Genomic DNA, 25,563 nt, shown 5'->3' with positions numbered 1-25,563 from the left:
GTACACACACGTGACATGCCTCACTCTCCGTATCAGGGGGAAGCTACTTTATCATCACTCCCCAATATCTTGTGTAAAGCCAAACTGCAGGGAATGATGAGGTCAGACTCTGGCCGCCAAACACAATGTTCTGCTGTTACAATAAACATTTCAAAAGTGAGTTGTCTGACTGAACTACGGTTGCGTCCGAAATCTCATACTCTGCACTACATACTCAATATGTACGCTATAGTTCAACATACTTTTGAGGAAAAAAACAGTAGTGTGTATGTTTTCGGACGCACTAAAGCTGAAATTTCACTTCCTGAGAGCCTCATTGCCGTAACCATGGTAACCCCTGCTGACCGCTCTAGCGGCATCGCCAGTAAATTACTGGAAAAGGTAAACAACTAGACCAACAGTCGTTGAAATAAGTAGAAATGTAAATCAGAGCGTTATTGGCATTTTAGAGATCCTTGGTAGCTGTCCGTTTGTCTGTTTAAGTCGTTGTCATTACTACTGCACTACATTGTGGGACACTTTTGCCAGCGTAGTGTCCAGTATTGCATACTGTAATATTTTACCAGATATAGTATGCAATTCGCTTAGTTTCATACTAAGGTTTCGAACATACTAAAAAATCTCACATTCTGTTTCAGCCTACTAAATAGCATGTTAGTATGGAATTTGGGATGAAGCCTATTGGTGCATTCCATTTACCTCGGAACTCAACGGACTACAAATCAGATTTTTTTATTGTGGGTTAAGCTCTAGCCAGATTAGCCATTGTTAGCAATACCAGTTGATACCAACACATTAAAATGCATAAGTGCTAATAACTGTATGTTACTACAGCTTTCACTACTGTTGATGCAGGGGGCAGCCATGTTGGATTTTGAGCTCGGGGTACTGCGAGTTTGGCCGACTTCCCAACTCGGAAATCCGAGTTCAAGGGGGCGTGTATCCGACTTTGACGTCGGAAATTCCGTCCTCCAAGGACAAATGGAACGAAAATACATGACTCCAAAATGTGTGAGTGTCTCTTGCTGCCTACTGTAACTGTGTCCTTTCGGTCTAGTTTGTGGTTTTCGCCAGCTCCTGCGTTTTCCTCTGGATGTTCTGGCTGAAAGGCATCATGAAGTCGTCAAAGTCCACCTCGAGGGATAGGAGCTCTTTGCGTCTCTCTATCTTTGACATCAGCTGGCTGGTGGTGGGCTGCTTCCCCCAAACCTGAGACACACACAGACCACTCATAAAAACACACAGATAGAAACTTCAAAAATGAGAATTTGTGTGTCAGTAAGTTGGATACAGTACAGAACTGATGTGCACTTGTATCAACACTGGAGAAGTGTGCTAGAGTGACCATACAGTAACTCCACTGCTTTTCTTACATAGAGGCAGGTAGAGTGCTCAAACCGAGTGTATTTGAGTGAACTTACCCTGTATTCAAATGCTAGTCATAATAATAGCTGTTGGATGCCAAATTGCAAAGCTTTTGTGTTTTTGTGGAATGGTGTTGCCGTGGCGAGGCAGTGCAATTTGCACGTTTCGACATAACACGGGAAACGGCTATAACTTTACTTTACACAGTCCAATCTGTCCCAGATGTCACATGCTTGATAAGAGCTGAGGCCCGAGGACATCTACACACGGCCATATTGAGTCATAGCGACACCTGCTGCTGAGAACAGGAAGTCAGCCAATGTAATGTGACAAAGATGATTCGATTTATATGAAATTTACACGGTGTGGTCTACACATGACCTATACTGACATGACGTATCATTAATATGTGTTCTCTGGCGCCACAGAGTGGACAGAAGAAGTGGTACAAAATTAGCAAAATGTAATTTCCAGTGCCACGCGCTCCACCCAGGAAGTAGCGTCTAACTCGTGATCAGATGGTTAGGAAATCCACAGCTGCATCACCCGGCGTCCCGCTAGAACTGTCGACGTCAATTGCCGCCTGCAGCTTTAATGGTCATTATTTTTGTTTGTAATTTCTTTTTAAGATTGTTTTTATTGACGTATTTTGACAACATATAAAGAAAAACAAAAAATCAACCAAAATATAAAGGAAGCAAACAAACATACCCACAAGCACACCTACACACATACACACGGGGGGGGGGGGGTTAAATGTATGTCCAGTTCATCTTAACGCCAAGTCAAGGAAACCAAAACTAAATCAGTGCATAAATAGATGCATAAATAAAAGTAAAATCAAATTGGGTCCAGATATTGCAATTGTCATTATTGTTAGACACAGCATCAATGAATGTTTCCACATCGAAGTCAACTTTGCGCTGAACTTGTTTTTAAAACTGAAAACCAAAAACACAGTTAAAAACAATGTATTTCACAGGCAGTTTATGGGATATTTTTCAAGGGCATGTTCAGACAGGAAGTAATACTTTTATGTTCAGCAAGCAGATGCTACAATATATTGAGGCAACCTTCAGTGAATGGGGATGAGCCTCACCGTTTTTGGCACAACGGTGATATCCACCACGTTGGTTTCCCCCGTAGTGATCCGGGTGTTCTGCAGGATGACACTCTTTGAATCCTTCTGAGGAGGGGTCTTCCCTGCTGCTATAGTCGATGTGATCTCTGTGAGCGCTGCACCTTCTGCAGCAACGCTCTGTAAGGGAGAAGAAGATTTTCAGATTAGTACTCAGTGGCGTTGGTACAAATCAAAAGGTCTTCCAGTGTCAGATCTAGATCAGACAGAGAGAGAGAGAGAGAGAGAGAGAGAGGTTACAGAACGGGGCTCGGAAGGGTTTAGCTGCATCAAGAAAGTAGGGCTGGGCAATAAATCAATATTATAAGATAGATATTGTTTTAAATTTTGGATATCGTAATATTGTGATGTAACAATGTTGTCTTTTTCCTGGTTTTAAAGGCTGCATTACCGTAAAGTGATGTCATGTCTTACCAGCTGTTTTATTATTAGCCTTTACCTAGTTAGTTATTGTATTGACGTTATTGGTGATTATTTTTCAAAACTCTCATTATGTTAATGTTTTGTGAAAGCACCGATAGCCAACCCTACAACATCGCCGCAATATCGACATCGATGCATTCGGTCAAAAATATTGTGATATTTGATTTTCTCCCTAGTGCCCAGCTCTACAAAAGCAAGACATTTTACACACATTTAGGTCACAAAAGAAGACAGTTTAATAACGAATCAGAACAATAAGTTTCCTGATTTTTCAATAAATCATGGTAGAGGTAAATGATAGGGAGGGGGATGGAAGGTCTCAGCAGAAATAGCACTTGTAACAAAGAGAACAGGAAACCTCTTTACAGCAATGTTAATTATTTAAGACCACGCAAAACACCAACCAAATAGTACTTGTGATTACAAAATACAATAGAGAGACAACAGTTAAATGAAAAAAAAGCTTAGGGGATAGTGATAAAGATAAATATTGAACAGCTGGGCAAAACAACAAGTTATTTCAGACACCTGTGTGCATTAGTGCTAATTGTCTGTAGAAATAGTAAAAAAATAAATAAAATATGGTTAGGACCCCGCTCCTTCCCTCTTTAAAAATAATTACAACACACACAAGAAAACACACACACACACACACACACACACACACACACACACACACACACACACACACACACACACACATCACACACACACAAGTTTCTCCAAGGGCTCTCCTTGTCCCTGGCAAGGATAAATTGAACTGTGGGACTCCTGCCACACACACAAAAACAGTGACAAACAGTAGTTGTGGCAATAGTTATAACTTTTCTTGCCTGTAGATGGCGCACATCCAGATGTTTACATCTGCATTTTTATCCTGCTGCTGCGACTCTGCTGCATTCCCGGAAGTGGAACGTTGGAAAGGATATAGGCTAGAGTGGAGGACACCTCTGCGGTTAATTCGGCGGCCTGTAAAAAGCCTCCTGATCGCTGAACACTAAAGAAATCCCAACCGGGAGAAGCTGACTTCGCAGTCAGCTTCTCGCAGCATTGCTCCGTCTATTGTTATTGTTTCGATCGAAAGACCCCTAGCTACAGAAAATGACATATTGTACATTAATCAAATATGATGGAGGTCAGTCCAAGAAATCCAGGTTTAATTCTGGAGTTAATACAACAATCTCTATCATCACCTCTGGTCCATCTTAAAGTGCTCATATTATGCTCATTTTCAGGTTCATAATTGTATTTAGAGGTTGTACCAGAATAGGTTTACATGGTTTAATTTTCAGAAAACACCATATTTTTGTTGTACTGCACATTGCTGCAGCTCCTCTTTTCACCCTGTGTGTTGAGCGCTCTGTTTTAGCTACAGAGTGAGACATCTCACTTCTGTTCCATCTTTGTTGGGAGTCGCAAATGCGCAGTACCTAGGTAAGGACTACTAGCCAGTCAGAGTATGAGGGAGTGCCACGCTAGCAGCTAGGCGAGCATTATAACGTGTGTTAGAAAGTGACGCACTTTTGTCTCTGAAGTAAAGGCTGGACTACAATAGAGCTGTTTGGAGCAGTTGGTAAACAGTGTTTTCTGTTGGAGATGGTAAGTCCCTTTGTGGTGGACTTTGGGCTGTTTCACTTTGTAAACCTATAACATGAACAAAACAGATAAATAACACAATAGAGGAAAGGGGAAAAGCCAAAAAGCATTATATGAGCACTTTAACAGTATAACATAAGCTTCCCTTCTGTCCCAAACATGGTAATGGTTTAAATTCTTTGGGTCAAGATGTATTATATGAATATGGGTGTAGTCAATATCAGCTGATTCATAAAGACACTATTTTTGGACTTTTATACAGTGAACTTTAAAAGCCCTTTGTGTGCCCTTATTATGACTCCAAATCAATTACGCAGCAAAGTAGAAATAAACACTTTCAAAAGGATTCAAGTTAAAACATGGTTAAAAGATACTGGTTCAGTCAACCCAATTGGTTTAACGATACTAAGACAGTGTCTAACTTTTTCAGTGACCCACTGTGAAATGTTTATATGACATCTAGCTAAAAACACCAGAATTATGTCCAAATTTCACATCTGTGTCCGCCTCATTTACAGGATCCTATTTTTACCAACTCAGAACATTTCAAACTTGCATATGATCGTAGGTCTGATAAGTATCACAGGTTCAAAGCCATAAGTGAGTATTACATTGCAATGGAAAGCATGTACTTTGACTTGAGGGTGCATGCATCATTTACAGTGATTGGCTTGCTCATAAGTCACAGTGAATGGAAGTGGTCAGCAAATGTATATATGCTCAGTGGAGAGACCGCTCCATATTGTACCTGTGTGTAATTTATTCTGTGACTTACTTTCTTGACCCCCTAGAATTGCTGCTTTCAGCTATATTGAACTATGAATATTGCTGATTTTGTGCTGCAGCACCACCTGCTACTTCCTAGTCTTAATGACAAAATCAATACATTTTGTCAGATTATAGGAAATGCAAATTGAAGCGCCATCATGTTCTAGTTGGAACATAACACATCTGGTCTAATTTGCTTACAAGTTGCTGCCTGACAGTAATCAGATCTCTCTACAGGCTTAGGTTTCTCATGCCTCATGCTGAAGCCAGACGCTGGAGTACACACAAGAAAACCAGGGTGGGAGATTACCTCCAGTCAAATGTTGGTTTGTGCTGGGTACCAAATTTTTAGGCAACAGCCGAATTGCCTCCTTAGTATCGAGTATCGAAAAATGCCTCGTCATTCAATACCAAGCTATGAGGAGAGGGATCGAGACTGCTGCTCTGGCGAAAACGCACAGCTATTTAAAGCTGCATTCAGTGTTCAAGATTGCTCCGCCACGATGGAGCCATCACACGCCTTTGCCCTCACCATCGTCAATGACACCAATCCCCTTCTATATCCACACTTTACACTGCTGCCATCTGGCCGCAGATACAGGACTCTGACGTGTAGAAGGACTCGCTTTGGCAGAAGTTTTGTGGCTTCTGCCCAAGCCCTGCTGAACAAACTATCTCACTGACTTTGACAGAGAGGGAAGCAAAACAGCAGCTGATTTTTTTCTGGTAGCCAATCTGAGTTCAATGAATGATCCCCCCCTGAGTTTCCGATGTCTGGTAATTACCCGTCATTGACCGGAAAAAAATGATGAGGCCCTGAAAATTCTAATTGCCTCCAGTCAGAATGACCGCTGGAAATAATTCCCTCTGCACAATATGAATTGTGTTAAAATAGGCTACAGTGATTTTCATATCTTTTCGTTCTATTAAAACAATCAACAATCATATTTTTTCATGTAGAAAGGACTGTAGACTGTAGCGTATGCGATAAAGGAAAAACTGCATGTCGCGTTCTCGCTCTGATTGAATGCAGAAGACTAGCGACAAGCAAGCGGGAAAGTCAAAGCCCAAGCCCTGGGAAATATTGTGAATTACTTCACAACGCCAAGCAGCGGCCAGCCTAACGTATATGAAGCCAAGAAATTGCCAGCGAGGACACGTCTGCACCAGCTAAAGCCCCTCTCATTAATGTTAATGCCACAGACGAGACGCCATATATGATGACAGCTCTCCGCCGTTCCGGAGGCTTGACTTTCTCAACAGCCTGCGAGGTACAGACCTTTTTCACGGCAGACATGTTGACATGTCATAGTAGGAAAAGCACAGGTGTATTCAAAACCATTAATGATGGCTGCATTCCACTTAGGAGAGGCCCTGGTATTGTGCATGCTGACTCACTGAAATAGCTTACTGGGACACTTGATGGAATTGAGCCATCGTTAAAGTTATCAATTTCAGCTGTGCTTTTCCTACTATGACAAGTCAAAATGTCTGCTGTGAGAAAGGTCCATTGGGATTACGGTAAAATCTATCCAGAGTGGGTCAAACTGGCCAAGGTAGCATGGGTAAAACCCATCTCCAGTGTGCCAGCAGAGAGAGGTTTCTCCCTGCAGATCCGCATCATAACAGCGCAGCAAAGTTGCCTTGGAGAAGGCAGAGGCGTATGCGCATTGCGAGTTGCAAGGCAAGGCAAGGCAAGGCAAGGCAAGGCAAGGCAAGGCAGCTTTATTTGTATAGCACATTTCAGCAACAAGGCAATTCAAAGTGCTTTACAAAAACCTTAAAAAACAGAACAATTTCAGTGCATTAAAAGACAAAAAATAAAATGTAAAGAGCAAGAAAGACACTTGTTGACAATTATTTTGATTCAAATTGGCACTTGATCATTTTACGAGTCGCTTTGTTTGTACTGTAGTTTGTACTGTGTTATTGCTTCAGCCTATGGATGGAATGGAAAATAGGCTTATTTTAATTCAGATCGGCACAATTATGTGCATTGATTTAATTATTTTGCCCTCTCTGCCTGTAGCAGCCTACATTTCAATAAAAATAGTATGAATCTACATCCATTGATGATATTATTCTTTAAAGCCTGCCTATCAATTGCTTTTAAGCGCAATAAACACGGAAAAAATATTTGACAGGAACTGTTTCCATTTGACCCGTACATTTTTTTACTAGCGGAAACTCTGGATCCCCGTCTTCACCAACAGAGAGCAGATAGATCACATTGCTGTCTAAAAGTACCTAGTGGTCATACTCTGTTGTAAAATCTATGTAGGGCTCATATCAGACCAAAACCCTGCTACAAGTGCAGGAAATTACATTTTCTAGTGTATGACCTCCAAGAAAAGGAAAGCCTTATTTTTCCATAGAGATTGTCATGATTCTTTTTTTTATTTTTATTTTTTATAGATGAGCCTGAATGGGTTTAGTGAACAGTGATTAAAGAACAGAGTGAAATTTTCATTTCACACAAACACAAAACAGGAAAAAGTTTAAAGCCACAAGGTTTTAATTATGTTTGTAGCAGGCTGGTAAAAAGGTTTTAATGGAGTTACTTAGATACCTTAGCCGGTTTAGGCTTTGGAGCTTTGCCCCCCTTTCCCTTCGCTGCGTCCTTTTGTTTAGGCAGAGAATCCATCTTGTCTTTGACCAAGTCAATTATCCTGGAGTCTGCAAAAGCTGTGGCGATGTCGAAGCAGTTTTGTTCTGAAGGAAAAAAATATAATGTTATATATATATATATATATATATATATATATATATATATATAGGGCAATCAAATAACAGTACAACTCACAGTGTTACCATCAAAGAGGGGTCGCTTGCCTAAAAGTCGAATACCAATTTCACAGTGTGCACTTTAAACCAAATCTAATGGCACGAATGGTTAACATTGATATATTTCAGATACGCAGTCAAACCTTTTTTGTTCTCGGCGTTGACACTGGCACCCGCCTTGATGAGGAAGTCCACACAGGAGGGTCGAGAGCTCTCGATGGCCCTCATGAGGGGTGTGCCTCCACTGAGGGCCCGGGCATCTATTTTGGCCCCGGCCTCCACCAGAAGTTCAATAATCTCCACTTGGCCAGCGTGAGCCGCGTGGTGGAGGGGCGTCCAGAAGAACTGGTCACACACATTTACATCCGCCCTGTCAGAAACAGTAATATCACGGTGCGTTTAAAGACTAACCAGGGCATTGGCCTTGTAGCATACTGACAATAAATCTGATCTGTGTTCTTCTTCCAGTCAAGTTAAAATCCTCAAAGTATGATTAAAAACAAAGTTTATTTGCATTTACAGTGTGTCTACTGTTTGTCTTTAGGTTTGATTTTTTTATCCTCATTTACCTCATACATTAATAATATTAAATATCCAGGTATCCCTTAAAGCCCAGTTCAGACCAAAGATTTGCGACGAGTGTAAACTTGCAGCTCCTTGCAACGTGCCGGTCTGCAACGTCCTGAAATTTGCCAGTTTACACCAATGAGACACGACAAGACGGTGTATCATTTTCACAGCGACTCTGTGTACTTCTGTTTACTTTCAGGCTTTTTTGTAGCTGGATATATCATTTGTTGCGTTTAAATATGAATGTGGATAACGTTCGTGATAGTGAGGAAAAAACGTTTTATTTCTCTGATTCAAGGCTTTGTTCTAACGCCGCTCCCCCTCCTCAGTCAGTCTCTCGCTCGCTCCACCACATGCCGTGCTTGCGGGAAGTCAGTGAGCCTCTGTCTAAAACTCTGCCATTTCAACTAGTTCACAGTTTGTGATGTAGAAATAAAATTGATTTGGATCATTTTATTTCTATAGTTTTTAGCTGACTTCGCAAGCTGACTTCTCTATTGGCTGTTGAAACAGGCGACGTCCCTTACGTTCTAAAACCAGCCCAGTCCCAGGGAACACCGACAGCTGGCTTGAGTCGAGCTGGAACGGGGTTGGTTCAGACCGGCCCGTCTATAGACATAGCCAGCGGGGCTTCTGCTTGTCAGAGCAACGGCACAAGACTGGATTTATCGGGTAACGTCCGTAATTATGACTATGCTAATTTAGCTTTAGCTATCAACAACAACAGTCCGTGGTTAGGAAAGAGTAGGATTACCCCCATTTGTTATACATCGACCGGTGATTAGGGATATATGATAGCACAGTCAGCTGATGTCATTCAGTTGTACGGCAGGGATACAGTAGTGTACAGAATCCCCATGGTCACCACACATTGATCGCCTGGCGTTTAATCGCGGAGCGTTGTCCTTCACGTGAGGAGCGTAGGAGACCCCGCAGATCCACGCAACTACGCAGGCGAAGTGTCGCTCCCCGTGTGAAAGGCCCTTAATATATGAATAAAATAGTAAATGAATGTCTAAAATGAAATGTTGTATTATCGCTTTATGAGTAGGAGTGTTGTCGAACATCGCTTGGACTCGCCGGTGCATCTTTTGTCCTCAGAGGGTTAAAAAAAGTCTATAAACCAAAAAGAAAAAAGAAAAGGTGATGTTTTCTCACCCCCGACTGAGGAGATACTGAGCCACCTCGTAGTTGCCGCTGGAGCAGGCCACCATCAGCGGCGTCTTGTAGAACTCGTCCTGAACGTCCACAGGAACCCCGTGGTTGAGAGCCAGCTCCAGAGACTCCAGGTCTCCACTTTTCACACAGTAGTTGATGCTGACGTAGACCTTATCTGGCTTTTCTATGTACCACCCTGAGTCATTCATTATGGGATGCTCTTGAGGGTGACTGCGGTCGAATCGGCGGATGTCGGAGCAGTTGTAGTATGTCTCGATCATGTATTTGGGCGGGCCTCCGTCTGGCCGCCGGGCCATACGCTCCGGCGGCAGGGTGCAAATGGGCAAGGTGAGGACAAATTTACCCTTCTTCTTACCTCCTTTTCCACCCTTTTCTCCCTTTTTCTTTTTAGGCATATACGCGGAGAGGAGAAATGGTTTCTTGATGTACTTGACACCTTTGAGGAAATCACTAACGTTGATGCATCCCTTTTTGTCCTTGTCATGGGCTGCGATGACTGCATGGAGCTGGTCTAGTTCCACCGGAGCTTTCAATTCTTCCAACACTGAAATAAACATCTGGGTGGTGACAATTTCTGATTGGTTCCCCAAGGCTTGTCGTAGTGTAGTCTCGTGCTCGTACGACCAGTCGTGGAGGGTCAGGGCCCAGAGATCTGACGTAGGGCACTCGCCACCGCCGGGCTTGTTGCCCTTTCCCTGCTGGCGCTCGGCCTTCTTAAGCTCCTTGACAGCCGCTTTGTGACCGGCGTCCTTGGCAATCTGACGTGGCAGCAAACCTTCCTGGTTCTTCAGTTTGGGGTTACAACCTGAACACAGAGCAAAGTCTCAGCAACAAAAAATAAACACATGGTAGAAATACCTTATTTAATGTGAGACTGTGTTTGCAGCTGCATCTTCTACGACTTTCTTTCTTTTTTTTGTCAAATACTTAACCATGTATGGCTCTATGTATCACAAGAAAGATATAATTTTACGACATACACATGCTAATAAAGAGAGCCTGCCTTTTATTATGTTTTAACAGCTGTATACTACTATCCCTGTATGGATGTGATATGATTTCTATCTTTGTTGTACGGCCTGGCTCAGGTTAAACTCTTTGTGAAACATGAACAAACACAAACAATGAACGCCGCAGAACTTTGACAGTCAGTCATAATGGAAAAAGAACATAAATAAACTACTTAAAAAAGTATATTTTCTTCTGGGCTCCAGTACTTTCCGATACCATCTTTGATGGTGTTTTTCCATTACATGGTACCTGCTCGACTCGCCTCGACTCTACTCGCCTTTTTTGGTGTTCCATTATGAAAAGAAGTCTCTGGTACCTGCCAACAGGTACTTTTTTTAGTATCACCTCCGTCGAGGTTCCAAGCGAGCTGACGTGAAAACCTGCAGACTACTGATTGGTCGTAGAGAATCGTCACTAATCACTGCGTCATCATTGCTAGCGACAGACTGGGGTACCCTGAACAAACACGGCATTTTTAAATAGTTTAGCCAGCGGTGTTTTTTTTTTTGCTGCCTCCAGCTTCTTTTGACAAAATGTGTCTTCTGGCTGTGGCAACAGCCACATGCCGAGAGTCAAAAACAACACACCTTCGACGTTCTGTGTGTGTGTCGCGTTAGGTCACGGCAGTTTCCTGCGGCGTCGCTATGACGACCAGCCATGCTCACCTCACGCAAGAGGCGGTACTGCAATGGAAAACGGAGGACGGGGCACCATGAGCCAAGTAGAGCAGAGCTGGTACTAGCGGTGGGTAAGCGCCATTAGACAGTACCGGAGGCTTTTCCAATACTGGTATCAGATCTCTAGTACTTACCACAGAGCTATCTTTGCCTTAGATTTTAAAGAGAAAAAAGCTATAATTCAATGCACTGACATCAGGATGCCTATTATTGTAATAATATCTCACAGCACCTCTCTGTGCCAGGAACTTGCAGCAGTTAGCATTCCCCAGGGCAGCAGCGTAGTGGAGGGCTGTGCAGTCCTCTAGGTTAGCCACGCCCATGTCTGCTGCGTATGCAGACAGCACCTGAATCAACTGGAAGGCACAAAACACCACAGAGCAACACATCAGAATCCTAAATCTAAAACCCCATTCTAACTGACATTAAGTACTGTAATTTGAGTTAGAGCCTGAGGAAAACTTGAAAAAAAAACTGGTAATGTAGGCAGAAAACAACAGCTCTTTCACTTTAATTTTACATGTTATTACTTATTTAAAAAAATAGTAAAAAAGTGAATGAGTAGATACCACACCTCAAAAAAGCCCCCCATGGCTGCATAGTGTACAGCTGTGAGGCGCTTTCGGTCTAGGGCGTTGGGGTTTCCCCCTCTCTTTAGAATGGCTCTGACAAGCTGCAGGGAGCCTGCCTTAGCTGCCTCCATTAACGCTGTGACGCCTGTTTTCTGATGAGAGAGAGTAAGTCAGTGTTAGACGACGTTCAGAACAGGAAACAGCGTTGTGCAGTGGTGGGAGTGTCACTGGAAACCATTTGTGTGACGCCCTGTTGGGTTCTTTAACCCCCCAATATAGCAGACTTTCACAATTACTGTTTTGCGTCAGATTGTTTATAGATCTCGACATTTCCGACTGTACTTGAAAGCAGCTTCATTTCACGGAGAAAGAGAAAAAGAAAAGAGATGGAGCCATTGAATACATGCCAATGTGTTTTGTTGTTGCAGGAAACACTCACAACTCACAACTTTCTTGTGTCAGCAATAGAGGCAGTTTCCTGTTTAATGCACGGGACTCTCACACCGCCTCAAAATGGACTGACAAGTCTGATTGCTGGTTACATTACTAGCCACTGGAGCGTGGCGTTGGGTAGCGTTTCTCCAAAAGTTTAATCGGTCTTAACTTTTCGCCGCAGGCCGCCACGGGTTTGGGGTTGAATGGAAAGACCTGCGTCACACGCAGCCAGCGTGAATGCAGACTTAGGGTTAAACAAACAGCATGAAGAACATCTCAGCTGCAAATATGCTGTGCACTCAAAGGATAAGCTCAGTTCGCAAATACTCCACATGCCACTGCCTCAGTTCCCATAATGAGTCAGTTCCCGATCCAATTTCTCACCTGATTTGTTGCATTGGGGTCTGCCCCTTCCCCCAGCATGATGAGACACATGGGGGTGCACTCCTGGGCTTTTTCACACATCAACTGGAAGACATGTGTCCCCTGCGCTGACACATCGTTGACGTCTACTTGGCACTTGAGTGCAACCTGCAGGCAGCGGGTGTGGCGCTTGGTGGGGTAGATACAGTAGAATAGCACACCTAAAGTGAGAGGAGGAAAGAGGTACAAAAGGTTATAAAAAGAAAAAATTAGAGATTTAAGGGATTAAGGGAAAGGGATTAAAGCTTTAGTGTGTCACTTTTTGATGTTAATGAACGTCCGTTACATTCAATCTATTGTCAAATGAGTTGCTACAAAGCTAATTAAGACTGTCAGCTCCACACAACTCTCTCTGGATTTCTCAGTTAGTATGGTTTGTTCAGAATGGGTGAACTTTCCGTGCAGAAACTCAAGTGAAGATAATGAGCTTTCTGAAGAGTCCATCATGTTTTTTTATCGTCTCCTCCTGGGCTACTAGCAGCTGCGTGGAGGAGAGTGCTTTGTATCATGTGGACGCGCTGACAGTTTTGTTGTCATTACTTAGAATTCCTCATGGGGACGACAGAAACTACGCACTATAGCTTTAAGGCAAATGGGATTGACATTCAGCTTTTGAGATGCATCTCAAGAAAAATATCTAAATATCAACATTGTCAAAATTGTTTTGGACAGGCGTGTCGTAGCTGAATAACCATATACAGTAACTGTCCAAAATAAGGAAAAAAAGCCACAAAAATACCCACCCAGCTGGGCGATATGAAAAAAATAAATCAAATGTCACGATATTTTACCAACTACGGATGGGTATTAGTGCCGATATTGTAGTTTTACTATTGCCGCTTTCACAAAATATCAACACAATGAGAGTTTTGATAAATAAATCACCAGTAATGTGGATACGATGACTAAGTGGTTAAGGCAAATAATAGAATAGCTGGTAAGTCTGGGAAGTTCAGAAAATGATATCACTTTACTGTAATGCAGCCTTTAAAACCAGGAAAAAGATACAAACATTTGTGTTATATTACGGTATCCAGAATTTAAGGCAATATCTAGCCTCATAAATCAATGTCGATATAGTATTGATATTAGGGCTGCACGATATATGGAAAATATGCAATATGCGATAACTTGATAACAATATACAGTGCCTTGCGAAAGTATTCGGCCCCCTTGAACTTTTCGACCTTTTGCCACATTTCAGGCCTCAAACATAAAGATATAAAACTGTAATTTTTTGTGAAGAATCAACAAGTGGGACACAATCATGAAGTGGAACGAAATTTATTGGATATTTCAAACCTTTTAAACAAAAAAAAAACTGAAATGTTGGCGTGCAAAATTATTCAGCCCCTTAAGTTAATTCTTTAGCTGCCCCTTTTTGGTGCAATTAGCTGTAGCTCGCTTGGGTATGTATGCTCTATCAGTTTTGCACATCGGAGACTGGAGAAATTTTTGCCCATTCCTCCTTGCCAGGCTCCGAGCTCAGTGAGGTTGGATGGAAGGCGTTTGTGAACAGCAGTTTTCAGTTCTTTCCACAGATTTCGATATGGATTCAGGTCTGGACTTTGACTTGGCCATTCTAACACCTGGATATGTTTATTTGTTGAACCATTCCATTGTAGATTTTGCTTTATGTTTTGGATCATTGTCTTGTTGGAAGACAAATCTCCGTCCCAGTCTCAGGTCTTTTGCAGACTCCATCAGGTTTTCTTCCAGAATGGTCCTGTATTTGGCTCCATCCATCTTCCCATCAATTTTAACCATCTCCCCTGCCCTCCTGCTGAAGAAAAGCAGGCCCAAACCATGATGCTGCCACCACCATGTTTGACAGTGGGGATGGTGTGTTCAGGGTGATGAGCTGTGTTGCTTTCGTAAACATAGGGTTTTGCATTGTTGCCAAAAAGTTCGATTTTGGTTTCATCTGACCACAGCACCTTCTTCCACATGTTTGGTGTGTCTCCCCAGGTGGCTTTTGGCAAACTTTAAACAACAACTTTTTATGGATATCTTTAAGAAATGGCTTTCTTCTTGCCACTCTTCCATTAAGGCCAGATTTGTGCAGTACACGACTGATTGTTGTCCTATGGACAGAGTCTCCCACCTCAGCTGTAGATCTCTGCAGTTCATCCAGAGTGATCATGGGCCTCTTGGCTGCATCTCTGATCAGTCTTCTCATTGTATGAGCTGAAAGTTTAGAGGGACGGCCGGGTCTTCGTAGATTTGTAGTGGTCTGATACTCCTTCCATTTCAATATTATCGCTTGCACAGTGCTCCTTGGGATGTTTAAAGCTTGGGAAATCTTTTTGTATCCAAATCCGGCTTTAAACTTCTCCACAACAGTATCTCGGACCTGCCTGGTGTGTTCCTTGTTCTTCATGATGCTCTCTGCGCTTTACACGGACCTCTGAGACTATCACAGAGCAGGTGCATTTATACGGAGACTTGATTACACACAGCTGGATTCTATTTATCATCATTAGTCATTTAGGTCAACATTGGATCATTCAGAGATCCTCACTGAACTTCTGGAGAGAGTTTGCTGCACTGAAAGTAAAGGGGCTGAATAATTTTGCACGCCCACTTTTTCAGTTTTTTATTTGTTAAAAAAGTTTGAAATAGCCAATGAATTTCGTTCCACTTCATAATTGGGACCCACTTGTTGTTGATTCTTCACAAAAAATTACAGTTTTATATCTTTATGTTTGAGGCCTGAAATGTGGCAAAAGGTCGAAACGTTCAAGGGGGCCGAATACTTTCGCAAGGCACTGTAACTTGCGATAAATAAACATTGTACTCAGTTCTGCTGCGTTCAGTATTCTGCTAAAATACAACAAACTGCTTGTTGAATTTAAAACAAATGAAAGGAAATCATTTCCAACATTCTGTTAAGGAACAAATTAAACATTGAATTGAATATAGAAGGCATCACTAAAATAGGACGGTAACATAAAGTGCAGTTTCCTACTGATATTTTCTTTAAACTAACAAAGAAAATCGTGTCTTTCCTGATATGTCGCAGCCTTTTCGCGATGGGTTTATTGCGCCAGTTGATATCGCGATGACCGTAGAAAAACGATATGTTGTGCAGCCCTAATCGATATACTGCCCAGCCCTACACCCAGGCCCTGTATAACGGAGGATAACACAGGCAAATGTGTGACTATTGACACTCAGCCTCCTAACTGGGGAAAAGACTCGGCTGTGGCTTGAGACTGGGCCAAAGCAGTCCTTGTGGAGTGCAGGATGATATCAGGTTACTCGGCATGTTTCACAGGAGAGGATCACCATTAGAGGTTGATCTGTAATTAGATGTACCCACACGGTCTGGCTCACACATGCACACAGTACATGCACACGCTACGCACAATCATGCACACACACACACACACATACAACATAGTACATATGTTATACAAAAGCATGTATTCATGCGCACAAGCAAGTACGCAAATACTTTTCTTTCTAACTCAAGCTCACTCTCTCTCCCACTCTCGTTCACTCACTCGCAAAAGAGTGCCATTTGCGGTAATGGATGCCCCGGACACACTGTAATTGGGATCATTATCTCGATTGGTTTTCAAAAGGTCCTGAAGAAGAGCGTTTGGCTCCGTGATTGGAGTCGTCTGGGATACCGCCTCCTCATCAATATCTAAACACAAGCACCATGCATTTTCATGAGTTGTAAGACAAGGCAAGGCGTTCACACAGCGAACCTGCAGGTCTAAACTTGACGTGAAAAAACAAAACAAAAACTCCTCTACGTATTTGAGAAATCGACACTCCAAGCTCAAATGAGACATCAGTGGAAGAGAAGTAGTTCCGTTGCCTCCCTTGAATAAAGCCATATACCTTGTGGACATAATGGGTACATTTTGCGCGTTATATAACAGCTTTATTTATAGATTAGCAATGTTTTTTTTCTTGCTTGAGAATCAAAAATATTAATTAGAATAAAGGCCAGTTGTCTAGTGATATTTGGAACATGAATTATACCTTTCAGGTAAATCAACAGAAACAGACTTCCAGTGATTATGCCTTTATGCACAGCACTCAGGCATATCCTAATGGTTATCTATATCATAAATTAAGTGCATAAATAAAGTAAATTAGTACCACAAGCAGCCCAAAGTAATATCTTTAAATTGCTTACATTATCTGACAGTCTAAAACTCAAATTATCCACTTCACGGGGATTTAAAATATTTGAGAATCTAAAAGCAGCAAATGTTTGTATTTTTACCAGATACACTTATAGATGTAATGTGTAATATTACATTAAAATGTCCAGAAACAACAATGCCTCTGTTATATATTCTGTTTAATTGTGTACTCACATTACTTTAAATGTTCAAACCCACACAAATCTTTCATTTTAATCAATGACACAGATTGTGTTATTTGGTCGCCTGTCAATGGCGTCGTATAACCTTTGACCCCTTTAGTTGCTCTCATTTCTGATAAAACACAGGAAACGCCCGGAAAAAAAACCCAGATGATACGCTCACACAGCAATGCTTCTCCATTGAATACATGCCAATTTACAACACAGTATTACGGTAGAGACCTAATTAAGGCAGCAGGAGCTCAGTCTGTAGGGACTCGGCTTGGGAACCGGAGCGTCGCCGGTTCAAGTCCCCGTGCGGACCACGTACGGAGTGTGGACTGGTAGCTGGAGAGGTACCTCCTGTGTGTAATGTGTCAAGTAACTAAAAAGTTGAGTAAGAGTGAACAAAATTGAATTTCCCCTTGCGGGATCAATAAAGTATTTTAATTTATTGATATGATATTTCAATATCAATCCAGCTTATGACAATGTTCTACGCTGACTAGTGGCTCATGCTAAATGGGGTCCTCCGCCAGAATTTTTTTTTGATTTGAATCCCATTTCCTGCATTTCTACATACACTTAGGGACTATGATGATACAAAATCCAGGAAATAATGAAGTTGATGATAATGATAAATTCTGCCAGAAAGAATAGTACTAAACTATGTATGAAGAAAAAGAGGTCTTACTTTCTTTATGGTTTAATATACGGGCGATCGCCAAGACTTGAGGGAATCATTTTATAGAGTCAAAAATTTGATTTGAAAGTGGGGGGGACAAAAACAGGATTGTGAAAAGTGTCCCCAGTGGAATATACACCCTAATGTGTTAGTATTAGTGTATTGTTGCCCTTTTTTTTATTTGTACGTTGTTTGTATGTGTTTGTATTTTTTTTATCTTGCACTCCTGACTGCAGATCGAGCTTCCCATTTGGGGTAATAAAGTGACTGAACTGAACTGAACCTTCTGCTGCTCACCTTTGCCCTCGCTGTCTTTAAGCCTGAGGTTAGCATTGCTCTGGACCAGCAGTGCCACTATGGCATCATTGCCCAGCTCGGCGGCTAACATGACCGGGGTGCGGCCATTCTTGTCCTGGACGTTGGGGTGTGCTCCCTGGGAGAGAAGGAAGCTGACCAAGTCTGTAAGGAGTCAGGAGGAGCAGAGAAACAGTCAGGACAAAGAAGTGACCATAGAAATAAAACAGAACTTTTTATTATGGAAGTGACTTTGAAACCATACTTTGTTTTGGTTTCCTGTACATTGTATATGAACTGCTTGATTTCTCATACAAATAATTTCAACTGTAGCCTTGTGTACCATGCGTGATTACGAATGAATCTTTAAATTGACGACAATCCAAGAAACAACGATTTTGGAAGTAAATCAAATTGCATTATAGTAAACTTGATATTCACAGTATTCAAGTTATGTATACATACTGACTGTCTAAAGCCATAGCTTTTTAAATGTGTCTAAAACCATTGATGTCAAATGTGTCTAAAGTCTATGCTTTCAAAATTTGGTAGTTTTCAAATGCAACTACCAAATAAGACTTTTTTATGACAATATGATATATTGATATGATATAATATGCAGGGTTTCCCCCAGAAAAGTTGTTTAGCCCGGTGGCAAGTGTCTTTTTTTTTTTTTTTTTTTTACTAGGGCCCAGAGTCACAGCCTGATGGCAAGCATTGATGTAGAGCCCAATAGTTTCTGTGATAACAGAATCATGGACGGAATCGCAATATTAAGAATTTCAAAAAGACAGACTCCATACCAACATTGATGAGGTGCTAAAAGCTAAGTGGAGATTTAAAAATCAAATAATAAAAAAAATAAAAAATAAAAATTCAATACAGCACAGCATCGCAATATTTTCCGTGGCAATACTGTATCGATACACAGACGCCAAGTATTGATCTACTATTATGTATGTGTTGGCCAGTTTGTCTGCTTGACAATCCCATTTTCCAGCAATAAAATTGAAATGAGATGAACACACAGAGAATTTCTTCTTTTTAGATAAAACAGACGTTGACAAACTTTCCATTTGGGGATATCATTTGAAATTTGGAAAAATTTAAAGTTGGAAAAAATTTAATAAATTGCAATAAATCACAGAATGTTGCAATATCTTTAAAATCGTGATATCGTATCGTGAGGCCTTTGGTGATTCCCACCTGTTTCAAACTGAGCCGCCCCACTGTAACTGTAGTTTAAAAAAAAAATCTTTAAAATACATTCCCAGTGGCTTAGGCCTGGTGGGGGGCAACTTAGGCCCGGCTTGCAAAACACTGGGGCATGGGCAATTTTAGACCCTTTTAAGGGGGGCTCAACCCCTAAATTTCATCTCAGCCCCCCTGAAAATTATAATATTAAAAAACCTTTTTTTTTTTTTAAATCAATTTTGGTGCTTCAATTGAGAGTTTGCAAACGTGTCTGTTAGTGACAGAGGACAAACAATTACAGGTTCAAAGGGCTTGTGTGTCTGTCGCCGATGCTATGCACCTGTAACCTAGTCACGGAAAGGGTTAACAGAAACATAGTGTTGGCCAATCGGAGGTGGTTGTGCCAGAATCCCGCCTTTGGCCGAGTCTCTATCTAATCTGTCAGAGGGAGAGCAGGAGTGCGGTTGTGAAGTTTAACGTTGGTAGTCCCTAGTAGGGTGACCAGACGTCCCGAAAAATTCGAGACAGTCCCGAAATCCAAGGAGGTGTCCCGAATCCTGCCCTAATTGTCCCGAAAATTAGAGCAAAGTCTCAAGAGCAGACTCTGGAGTAGTTATAGTCTGATTGAACATTAAAAACTGTTCATGGTGGTTTTTAATTGAGTCGCTCTGCATTCAGCTCATGTCATCACCTGAGTTCATGATTTTAATGATTTGTTATTAGTATTTTCGGGTTTACAAGACAGACAGTTGAGTTTCTGAATAAAAATAATAAATAATCTTGGTGCGGAGTTTTGAAATTCATGTTAAGTGCAGGCAGCCATGAGAAGGAGTGATTGGATGTTGCTGATGTTAAAGCGCAGACATGACAGACAGTTGGTCGGAGTTTTGAAATTCATATTACACCCCCCTCCCCCCCCCTTGTCCCGAATTTTGTCCATTCTCATCTGGTCACCCTAGTCCCTAGAGAAGAAGTTGGTAATTTCATGGCGCAGATTAGAACCCAAAATGAAACGTCACCAACAAATATTGCTGAATGTTAGAACATTGTGTCAAACTGGTCGTTATTGTGACTTATAGAGTGTCATGTTTAGTTCCATCATAGTGTTAATAGTGTCAAAAAAATGTTAGCTGACGTTCTTCAGTAGCTAGCTCAGAGGGGGGAGTTAACACTTTTGCAAGGCAGTGTATCCATGTCACATTCTCATTAGGGGCTGAGACCCCCTAAAGGTTTGATCCTAGAATCGCCCCTGCACTGGGGGAACACTGATATGATCAGTGAAAATGATTAAACTGCAACAGCAGGCCAGTGGAGCACCATGTTCTCCTAAATAGAATATAGGCTAAATAATGTATCTGACTGAGTAAAGAAGAGGACCATCACCCTGATTGTTGGCTGACACTGCCACGTGAAGCACCCCTGTGCCATCTTGTGGCTCAGTGAGATTGATGAGGTTTTCCAGCCCCAGTTTGACCATCTTCTCTATCTGCGCTTTGTCCCCTTCATGGACGTACTGCAGCAGGCGGTAGATCTGGAGCACCTGCAGGCGGCCCCTTGCCACTCTGCCACTCATTATGGGCTTAGATGAGCTGCTTCAAAAGAAAGAAAAAAAGAGCTGTGACTTCCTGACAAATGTGCAGGCATACATGCTAATGACCAGGGTGGAAGCAATTGTGTGGCTTTTTGTTTTTTTAAAGTCAGTCATTTTAATGAGGTAGCTAGGTTTTGAACTATTCTTGTGGTGGTATTCGCTCAATGTCAAATCATCACAGAACACATGTGTTGTTAGTTATGTCACTTAACAACAGTCAGTGTAGCAAACCTGCCTGCTTTGTTTGAGCAATGTATTTTTAAACTCCAACTGATTGCATTCTGTAACGTTACGTGACAGTCTAGCTACTTACCCATTAGCCTAGCGTTACTTTTTCACTGCTAACGTTACTCAACCTTTGACCCGTTCTGACCCCTTAACTGAGCGTTACACTTTTATTAAAAAAACAAGAAAAGAAAAAAACACCCGAATACGCCTCACATACGCTGTAAATAAAAACACGTGTCGGCTTAAACAATACATTCACGTTAAAAGTAATTAAAGACTAACAGACCTTGTGTAAATTAGCTATTGTTATCGTTAGCTTGGCATCCTGCGTTTCCTTGTTTGGCTCGAGCGTTTCTTACCGTGGCTGGTGAAAAATTTTAAAAGTCCTTTTGCACTTTGTTGTTCTCATACGCAGCACGTCTGGACGGCGACGACACTCACACTTTTGCCAAGTTTGTCCAAAAAGTCCTTACTTTGTTTTAAAGCACTACCTTTCACTCTTTGTGTGAGCCGGAGAAAAGAAACAAACTCAGCTCCATGGCAACGGCACGCGTGAAAATGCCGGGAGGGAATTGGACATTTGTGTTTTGGTGGTGTCTGATGCTGCTTTCAAGTGCCGGTGATGAGCTCGGTTATTCGAATTCTGTGGCTCCAAATTCGACTGCAGCAAGGAAATATGTGCATTACTGTAAAAGCATATCATTTGTAAAACTAAATAAAAAAAATAAAAAAATACACTACACACAAAAAAACTGAAACTGAATACAATTAACATGATGGACCAGCGTTACCACCAACTTCACTTTGTTCCCCCAACGTCACATTTCAGCAACATCCAGGTGTCAGGGAAGTCCCACGTGTGTGTATCATCCGATTTTTCTGACAGCACTTGAATCATTATTCTTCATCCTATATTTAGACCATAGACTGTATGATTTAGACCTGATTTAGACCCCTTTTCGCTTCCACGAAGTGATTGTAGGCCTAGTCTGTTCCTGGGGTCCACACAGAATTACCAGCATAGACACCATGTGCATCTACGTTCCATTTCATCATGTATCTTCCTTAAGTAGCCTACGCTCTGTCTCTTACAGTCTACGAGCCTAGGTAGAATTACCGGTTCTTTGGCCTTGACCGCCAGTGCATGTATCAATTTACATAGTCTTGGGGATGACTTTGTTTGTGTGAGTGACAGTGGAACGGCAGCTATTGAGTGCAGAGACAATAATAAAGAGACCTGTAATTCCCAGTGATAAGTAATGAATGTGCAAAGAATGAAAGACAAGGGATACTCTTTCCTTTAAGGGACTTCTTAAAAGTCTCCAAGGTTCTTTAGCAACAGCATCACAGCTGTGATGGGAACGATACCGAACACAAGGGGTCGCTGCAGCGCAGCATAAGAACAAGTGGCTTTTTCAACTATCTCCTTGAAGTCTTCAGCTAAAATTAACCTAGGCCTACTAAAGTTGAGAGAGAAAGAGTTGTGAGATGTTAGTAGTAGGAGCCAGAAATAGAAAGTCAACCCAGCTGTGTGTATTTGTGAAAGCCAAAACAGTGACAGTTAAATAAGTTTAAAGCAGGCTAAACAGTGTGTAAAAAAAAGAAAACGGGCACCACTCATTTAAATAAGGGAACACAATCCAGATAAACGTGAGACTCAGCTGTGTAAAACTGGGTATCTGTATTTGAGGCACACGTGTGGCAGAAACATACAAAACATATACAATACCTGGCAAGGTGGAGTGGTAACTCGTAAAAATCTTATATGGGCAAAACCGTTGAAAAATATTTACATTCCTTAAAGGTTATACAATATAGGCTACATAGAAACATATAAAATGACATTCCCAAACTGAGCACGGAGGAAATAATGTGACAAAATTTGCATTGTGAGCAAACCCAGATTATGCTGTTACAAATCCACATATTACTTCCACCGTAATGTAAATATAATGCAATATGTGGCCCAATCTGCTGTATATCGTCTCTGCAGAAAATGTGCAATGTTCCTTTTAAAATCCATTCAAGAATATCTACAATCTTGATATCATACACACATTTGCTGGAGACGTTTTAATTCTTCTTCCAAAGGCAGGCAGTGTGTGCATAGGTGTAATTTACGGGGGTAAGTTTTGATTATTTGAGCCCCCTCAAATAATAAAAACTGGGCTTTTCCGAAGTTTTTGGCGCTTTTTTTCGACAGTTTTTGCCGCTTTTTTCGAGTGTTTTTCCGAGGTTTTTGACCCATCTTTCAACGTTTTTATCTCTCTTTTTTTTCGACAAATTTTTGTCGCTTAATCAAAAACGTCAATGTTGAACCCAAAGTTACGCCCTTAGTGTGTGTGTTCATGAAATGGACGGAATTTGTAGCTTAGAGACAATGCTTCAGCTTCCTTATTTGTTACTGATAGCTTAAAACAAAAATCCCACTGTGAGATACAATGATAGTAACAGCTTCATAACATTAACTACTTGATCCTCCACCAAGATTAGATGGCCCTTATTAGGACAGAGAGAGAGAAAAAAAAAAGTCCCCATTCTTCCCCCTGGCCATCATCCTCCTCCTCCCCTCGTGTTCCAGGGCATAGCTAATGTCCTAAAATGGTCGTATTGTTTTGCTGTTGTATGATTTATAAAATCCTGTGGGTTTTTTTTTTTTTCTTGAATGAACTGTCAGTGACTTCATTTGTGCATAGCCTTCTAAAGAATAGTGGTTTGGACTGTGTCCCCTCCTCCTACATCACTGGGGAAGTTTTTTTTTTCCAAGACAATTGGCATTCAGCGTTACGTTTCTGGGAATTTGCTTGCGGTCAAAATGAAACTGTGAGCATGAAGAGACAGAAAGAAAAAGAGAAACTACACTAGAAACAGAAAACATAGTGTGCAATAATCTTTTGAACAGTTGATATGCTATGGGTGGATTACACATTAAAACAAAAGACCCTCACATCCTTAATCTTTCATCATCTTACCAAATGTCCTTTCATTAACGCAAGAAAGATCTGAAGGCTATCTTGGTGTAAGCGGTAACAAATTCAAGTTTATAGAACAGCATACGTTATGGAATTATAAGATAACCCTGCAGTGGCTTTTTTTTTCTGAAGACAACACGTCATAGAATAAAAAAAAAAAAAAACACAATGGCTCTTTGCACAAATAGTTTTCCTTAAAGCTGTGAAACACAACAAAAAATTATTGGTGTGTTGTTGTTTTTTTTGTCCTTTCTTCTTAGAATGTAAAAATATAAAGTTTGCTTCTCCTTGCTGGATGTGAATCCAATCCAGTTATTTCAGTCTCTTCTGACTGTCTAGCCAGCGGCTCTGTCTCTTACAGTCCGGGCGGACAAAATTGAGATGCTCTCGTGAGGGGGGGGGGGGAACGTTTCACCCAGAGAGACGGATTGCGATCCAATCAGATGGTCTCGTACAGCAGCATCCCACTGAAGATGGTCAGCGGTTCCGAGGAGTACGCCAGTTTGCCGGTGACGAGGTCGATGCAGACCGTGTCCCCGGCCTCCATGGGCAGGATGATGTTGAAGACAGCCAGAGCGCCGGGGATTTGTTTGGCCTCCGCCATGGGCTTCTCCAAGCCTTCGGGCTGGTAGCCAGCCGAGTCCACTCGGGCCACGCCAACGTTGGACTTGGACAACACCGCCTCGATCTTCATGTTCTTATGGCCCGTAAGAATGCCGCTGAAGAAGTACTTCCCCCTCACTGGAGCTTTGAAAAAACCTGGAGGGTGGAAGCAGGTAACAAAGGAGAATTAATGTTGTGTATTTGCTGTGAGAAGTTCAGACTAGAAATGTTCCGATACCATTTTTTGCTTCCCCGATTCCGATACCGAGTACCGATTCGATACCAGTATGTTAAAAAATACATATATTCTATTATGTTTTAACAGCGGTATACTACTATCGCTGTATGGATGTGATATGATTTCTATCATTGTTGTTAAAACTCTTTGTTAAACATGAACAAACACAAACAATAGCCGCCATAGAACTTTCTTTTATTATCCAGTTTGACAACAAGTCATAACGGAAAAAGAACAGAAATAAACTACTAATTTTCAGGTTCATAATTGTATTTAGAGGTTACATCAGAATAGGTTTACATGGTTTAATTTTCAGAAAACACCTTATTTTTGTTGGATTGCTGCAGCTCCTCTTTTCACCCTGTGTGTTGAGCTCTCTGTTTTAGCTACAGAGTGAGACATCTCACTTCTGTTCCATCTTTGCTGGGAGTCGCACATGTGCAGTAGCTAGGTAAGGACTACTAGCCAGTCAGAAGCAGAGTATGAGGGCGTG

The 25,563-nt window shown here is 41.6% G+C and overlaps 2 protein-coding genes across 2 annotated transcripts in view; both read right to left on the bottom strand.

Moving 5' to 3' along the window:
* Positions 1 to 923: 923 nt before the first annotated feature.
* On the bottom strand, positions 924 to 22,469 carry ankef1a (ankyrin repeat and EF-hand domain containing 1a). The gene is made up of 11 exons (XM_039782006.1): positions 21,617 to 22,469; positions 20,822 to 21,030; positions 18,248 to 18,409; positions 12,903 to 13,102; positions 12,086 to 12,235; positions 11,744 to 11,867; positions 9,803 to 10,628; positions 8,218 to 8,444; positions 7,860 to 8,002; positions 2,465 to 2,623; positions 924 to 1,209 (listed from the first exon to the last, which is right to left on the bottom strand). The coding sequence occupies exons 1-11, from the start codon at positions 21,664 to 21,666 to the stop codon at positions 1,054 to 1,056; spliced, it is 2,406 nt and encodes an 801-aa protein (XP_039637940.1). The 5' UTR covers positions 21,667 to 22,469; the 3' UTR covers positions 924 to 1,053.
* Positions 22,470 to 22,902: 433 nt separating this feature from the next.
* The window catches only part of emilin1a (elastin microfibril interfacer 1a), a 45,998-nt gene continuing 43,337 nt past the window's right edge, over positions 22,903 to 25,563 (bottom strand). The window contains exon 12 of the mRNA XM_039782005.1: positions 22,903 to 24,988. Within this exon, the coding sequence (XP_039637939.1) occupies positions 24,669 to 24,988 (320 nt within the window). The 3' untranslated portion in view covers positions 22,903 to 24,668. The remainder of the gene's footprint in view (positions 24,989 to 25,563) is intronic.

This window comes from Perca fluviatilis, chromosome 18, assembly GCF_010015445.1.
Source record: "Perca fluviatilis chromosome 18, GENO_Pfluv_1.0, whole genome shotgun sequence".
NCBI classification, from domain to species: domain Eukaryota; kingdom Metazoa; phylum Chordata; class Actinopteri; order Perciformes; family Percidae; genus Perca; species Perca fluviatilis.
Note: the sequence above shows the minus strand (reverse complement) of the source record. Positions and strands in the feature narration are given on the sequence as shown.

What these genes read in the sequence shown, in the direction of transcription:
- ankef1a (XM_039782006.1), bottom strand. Translation starts at nt 21,666, where the DNA reads ATGAGAACAACAAAGTGCAAAAGGACTTTTAAAATTTTTCACCAGCCA. An exon ending in AGTGTCAGCCAACAATCAGG is followed by an intron (nt 18,410 to 20,821) that starts GTGATGGTCCTC and finishes GACTCCTTACAG; the next exon opens with ACTTGGTCAGCTTCCTTCTC. An exon ending in TCACCGTTGTGCCAAAAACG is followed by an intron (nt 1,210 to 2,464) that starts GTGAGGCTCATC and finishes TGTGTGTCTCAG; the next exon opens with GTTTGGGGGAAGCAGCCCAC.